The sequence below is a fragment of the Arvicola amphibius genome, chromosome 13 (assembly GCF_903992535.2).
Source record: "Arvicola amphibius chromosome 13, mArvAmp1.2, whole genome shotgun sequence".
Taxonomy (NCBI): domain Eukaryota; kingdom Metazoa; phylum Chordata; class Mammalia; order Rodentia; family Cricetidae; genus Arvicola; species Arvicola amphibius.
Window position 1 is genome coordinate 30,205,271 of NC_052059.1, and position 6,000 is coordinate 30,211,270.

At 41.7% G+C, this 6,000-nt stretch overlaps 1 protein-coding gene across 1 annotated transcript in view; it reads left to right on the top strand.

Annotated features, from left to right (window-relative positions):
* Diaph3 (diaphanous related formin 3) overlaps positions 1-5,634 on the top strand; it is a 449,862-nt gene extending 444,228 nt beyond the window's left edge. Inside the window, exon 28 of the mRNA XM_038310273.1 lies at positions 5,375-5,634. Coding sequence (XP_038166201.1) covers positions 5,375-5,634 — 260 coding nt within the window. The remainder of the gene's footprint in view (positions 1-5,374) is intronic.
* Positions 5,635-6,000: the final 366 nt, after the last annotated feature.

Below are 6,000 nucleotides of genomic sequence, written 5' to 3' on the forward strand. Positions count from 1 at the left end.
GTATTCGATGCAATAGAGAGGGTTTCCCCAAGGGTCGTCCACCAGGTTTTTTGACTGAAATACTGAAATACTTCCTCATTTAGGTGCCACATTGTGTGTGTGTGTGTGTGTGTGTGTATGTGTGTGTGTGTGGTGTGTGTGTGTACGTGTGTGTGTGTGTGCCTCTGTGTGTGTGTGTGTGTGTGTGTGTGGCGTGCGTGCATTACCAGCATCTTTCCTAAATTCCCATGTCTTTGTGTTTCTGGGGAAGCAATAGAAATGTTAGTTCAGGATGTTGGAGTTTTTGAATGTTGTTATCATTTAAATCTATATTCTGCCAAACACCATATGGAACCCGACACTGGATATTATTTACAGCTTTGATTCTTATGTTTATGTCCACTGGGATCTCTGCGTTTAAGATCAATTTGCTTTCCACCAGTACAACTTTTAATTCACAGGGGGAAGTAAAGCTCTGGTGGGCTCCCTGATTCACTTATAGTAAGAATCATATGGTGAGTTAAATTGAATTAGTGAGTCTTCCTAGTTTAAAGTAAACTGCTGTGTGTTCTTGCCCTGCTTATTTCCAGGGTCACACAAATACATGGGGTATATGGGTTGGATCCTTTAGGAGTTTGATACTAAGCACAGTAGCTGGCTCTTTGCCTATCTGTGCTGCCATTACCAGAGGCCCTGAGTATTGGCAGGAGTCCTGGACATATCATACACAGACATCAATTGTAATATCTTAAAGGGGAAAGAGGAAAGCACGAGATTTGATTCATAAAATTGTACAAAAGTACTCCCTTTAGAAAATTAAGCAGTAATCTTACTTTGCCTTAGTACATTTAGTATCCGGTATAAAATGTGTGTTGGCAAAGATTTCTGTGGAGGATAAATAGAACGCGTCTCTTTTGATCCCAGCACCAGCCTCACCTGTCACTGAGTCCATTGTCCAAGTGTGCCATATTGTATTTATAACCATCTAACTGAGCGGGGTGGCGGTGGCGCACGCCTTCAATCCCAGCACTCGGGAGGCAGAGGCAGGCGGATCTCTGTGAGTTCGAGGCTAGCCTGGTCTACAAGAGCTAGTTCCAAGACAGAAATCTTGTCTCTAAAAAAGCAACCAAAAAAAAAAAAACATCCAACTGCACATCAAATTATACTTTACTTATGCCTCTGCACACCTATGCACTCTAACTTATAGAACTGACACCTGTGTTGTTTGACAGCTATTTAAGACTATAATGCAAATGGAAAGTAAGGGCCAGGATATGGCCTGTCAGGGTACAGAGGGGAATATGGGTTCTGGGAGTGAAAAGTTATCTGGAACTCCTAACAGGGCTGCCAGCTCTTCCTCTTAAGGCACTTCAAGCACGTTTCTATTTTTCAGTGATCTGGAGGCTGACTTCTGCCTTCTTCACACCTTCTTACTCATGGCTTCCCATGAAACTGTCTCTGAAACCACGGAGGTGTCAAACACCATGCTTGTCTCTTATCATCTCATTCCAAATGACAAACCCGTGGCCATTTTGAGTTTCTCAGAAGGATCTGACTGTTCTTGCCTGCATTGGCCCACTTGTTATTGACCTTAGCCTCCAGAGAAGTTCAGACACCAAAGCACTAAAGGAGACACCCAGACTGTGCTGGACATTTCAACTGTAGCTTGGTGGGCAGAGATGCCCAAATAGCTGTGGTCCTTCTTTTTCTCAACACACAGTTCACCTGAGACTTTCACAGGAGCTCACTGAGAAGAGTCAGATGTCAAAAGGATGAGTGCAGGTTCAAGAGGAACGTGAGTGAGAAGAACAGAGACAAGAACCTGGTTCCTTCAAAGGGTTTTTCTTTCAAAGGAACCAAGCACTGAGTGTGTAGCTGGGGCAGAAGTGAAAGCAAACAGAAATGTCTTTCTCGACTTTGGAGTTATCACAACAAACTTGGATGCTGAGGGGAATTGTTTTAGTTAATGTTTCTGTTGCTGCTATGAATCACCATGCCCAAAGAATCTGGGAGGAAAGGGTTTATTTGGCTTACCTATCCACACTGTGGTCCATCATTGAAGCAAGCCAAGACGGGAACTCAAACTGGGCAGGAAACTGGAGGCAGGAGCTGATGCAGAGGGTATAATGGAGGGGGCTGCTTACTGGATTGCTCTCTTATAGAAGCCAGGATCACCAGCCCAGGATGGCCCCACACACAGTGAGCTGGGCCCTCCCACATGCATCGTTAATTTTAAAAAATGCCCTACAGCTGGATCTCATTTGAGGTTCCCTCCTTTCAAATGACTCCGACTTGTGTCACGTTGACATAAAACTAGCAAGAACAGGAATGATCATGGGAAAGCTAAACCTTGACACTTCAGTAGGGAGAGCGAAGTTGCCAAATGGATGGCTTGTCAATAACACAGCAGGAATGAGAGCTTCCAGACTATTCTCAGGATGGCAAAATGTTGATCCATCTTGACATGAAGGAAAGTATAGGTAGATACTGGACGGTAAGGGGAGCTTCTGGTGGGAGTTTCATTTTGGAAGTTAGTTACTTGTATCTAGGGACCAAATGAGAGAGGATAGACATGCTGGAGGTTTGAAAAGAGAAGAAGGGGTTTGAGCTGGTTGCCTAGGAAAATGGGAGAATGAATGGATTCAGATTTTACAATGGATTGAGGTCATGCTTAGAATTCAGTCATCAATTTAATTGAGACTAGGACAGAAAGGAATAGTGTTGTTACCTTGACTGTGCTCTGATAAGGTAGGTTCTGTCTGTATCTCTCTGCTTTACAAAGTTATTGTGAAACTCAGCTTTGAATTACTTAGCACTTTTCTGTGGCAATAAAATGTTCAGCTTTGTCTAAGACAGCTCCATTGCTCCTGAGACCATGTCTGGCTTCTGCCACTGACTTAATAATTAGCGTAAGCACATGGCCAAACCTCTCTTTGCTTTTGCTCCTCAGTCTGTAACATGGTGGTGAATTTAATCTTTGTAAATTGATGGGCTGCTTAATAAATACAGGATGTTCATAAGATAGTATTTCCGCCCTCTCTGCTAAGCACTGGAAAGCCAGGGCAGAGCCGCCACGTAAACCCTATATCCTGATGACAGATGAGCAGCCCCTGTAGGTTTTGAAAAAAGAAGGAAGGGGAAGTGCCCTGGCTGGTTTTATGTCAGCTTGACACAGGCTAGAGTCATTGAAAAGAGGGAACCTCAATTGAGAAAATGCCTCCATGAGACTCAGCTGTAGGGCATTTTCTTGATTACTGACAGAAAAAACCACCCTGTGCTGGTGGTCCTGAGTTCTAGAAGAAAGCAGGCTGAGCAAGCCGTGAGGAGCAAGCCAGTAAGCAGTGCTACTCCATAACCTCTGGGCCGGCTCTGGCCTCCAGTTTGAGTTCCTGCCTTGACTTCCTTCAGTAGGGAAAAGTGATGGGAAACGGTGAGCCAGATAAACCCTTTTCTCCCCAAGCTGCTTTGGTCATGGGGTCATCACAGCAAGAGTGACCCTAAGTAGGACAGTGCCACCATACGGTAGCCACCCAGACCGTGGGCTTTTATCCCCACAGCTACTTTTGAGATTTATTATTCGAATCTGAGATTCAAGGGAATTGAATTTATCTATGATCCATTTCATAACATGTCTACATAAAATCCCATGTTATTTTTTTATTTTTACTTTTCCACATACAGAATTGGCCTTGACCGTGTATAGCTATAGAAGCTGTGAACCTTTATGCATTATTTTCTTTATTACCAGATTCATATTCTTGCCAGTGTAATCTCAGCAACCCAAGGTTTTAAATAGCTCTGCCCAGGAAGTCCCATGATGGAGTAGTGTACAAGACCTCAGATGACCAGGGATGATAGAAAGGTTTGGGAATGGGCAGTACACTGAGTGAAAATCAGCACTTAGCCACAAATACATTTTCCACACTCCTTTTGGGGAAGATGGTGGATACGAGATAAAATTAATTTATGTGACCATGGGAACTGCAGAACCACCAGGCCTGTGTGTTCTTTGCTGCAGGCACAGAGTGCGCGCTATGAGCTGCAGCACATAAACTCCTCTAAGGGAGAGGAAAAAATCGCTGCTTTGCTAGATTTTGATTTTTGAGTAACAATTGCCCACCTGATAGAGAAAGTGATAAGAAAAGTGTATTTATTTTCTTCCAACAGCTAAAAGCTGATCATACTTCTAAAATTTGTAGAGATTGTCCAAGAAACTGTGTAAAATACTCATCCATCACTGGAAGCCCCTGGTCAGGAAATGACAGTGCAGTAAATATCTTCAGCAGCCACCTTTTAATGTACAAGCTGTTTTCGGTTGGAATTTTCAGCGCTCACATAAAACACACTGTCATGAGTGACTGCTTGCGCTCCAAAGTCATTACTATTGGGATAATGGAACATCTCTCAGCGAATAACCAAAAAACTTTAAATGTCATGTCAAGTTTGTTGGAGCCATTTTCAAACCCTGCTCAAGGTTACATGAATATTGAGGCCATCTGCTTTTTAAAAGTTAGAGATCTGTGAGAGAGTCGCTCATAAGGCTGTAAAATGTGAGAGTTAGTTAATTAGAAGAAATTTTAGGTCTCTTTGAGAAAATTAATCAGCCATTTAATCACTGCCTATTATGGAGTCAAGATCACAACCACTTGCCTGTATGTTTGTGTTCTTGTGTGCATGGGTATATGAGAAGATGTGGACATACTACTCAGTTTCATTATGACAAAATTATCTAATTATGGTTGGCTAGGAAATACAATTTGCCTGACAGCTTCATTATTGCTTTTGATGGACTTTTTTTTCAAATTCTTAGAATAATCCTCCTCACTTTTGTTCTAATTCTTTTGTTGGACTAATTTTCTGTTGGGTCATAATCTATGCAGACTGTTTATTAACCCAGCGTGTTTACTGAACACAGTTTACCCAGGGCTATTGTAGCTACTGACACTACACAGTGTTTAAAATAAAGTTGCTGTTGTTTTGTAGATCATACATGCTAGTGAAAAGACACCCAGTGGGCACATGTGCTTGCCATGATGCTGTGAGGGAAGGAACAGAATGATGGGGAAGATCAAGACAAGGCCCACCTGAAATGGTTAGGGAAAGCCTCTGCATTTTGTTCGTCTTTGACCCAAATCCTGAATGAAGCATGAGACAAAACTCTGATAATTTCTTGGTCACCATTATTTCAACATTAAAGAAGAAAATAAGCAATAGTCTTCTATAATTCCATTGATTCTCAACCTCGACATATTTACTTTATGTCTGCCTTTCTACTGGCTATTTTTAGTCTGCCCAAGAGGACTTATTTATTGAATAATTAAATCATGTTTTATAACATACCTGGACCTTGGCTTTCACACTGACAAGTTTCCTGTTTCTTTTTTCCTTACTGTAGAAAACCAGAAAGTGCAGTTGACAGAAGGGTCACGTCCACACCACAGTATCAATGGCAACTCCACCAGGACTCCAGTCGCGAAGGAGCTTAATTATAATCTAGACACTCATAAGTCTACAGGGAGGATCAAGGCAGTCGAGAAGGAAGCCTGTAATGCAGAAAGCAACAGAAAAAAGGAAATGGAACTTCGTGGCTCTATTTCTAAAAGCGAATCAGTTCCTGAAGTTGAAGCCCTGCTGGCAAGATTACGAGCTTTATAAATTAAACTGGTTAAAGAAAAATGATTAAGCCAAACACAAAGCCATGCTTTCAGCTGTAACACTTGAGAAGTTGCTTTTATGTCAGTGACTTTATATAGTTTTAAATTATGATATATATTAGAAAATACAAAGCTGAATACGTGATTGCAATGCTTTTCCATGTACTTGAAGTTTTGGTGTTTTTCAAGATTGTAATGGGCTTTAATGCTTTTTTTGTCTACTCTGTATTTGCTGGTTAAATTATACATGTTGCTCTAGAGATCAAGGAGGCAACCATGTGTTCAACCACGTGTCTTTAAGAAAATGACATCCTTCTAGGTCATAATATTTACCACTTCAACATTAATGAAAGCTCATTAAGGTGAA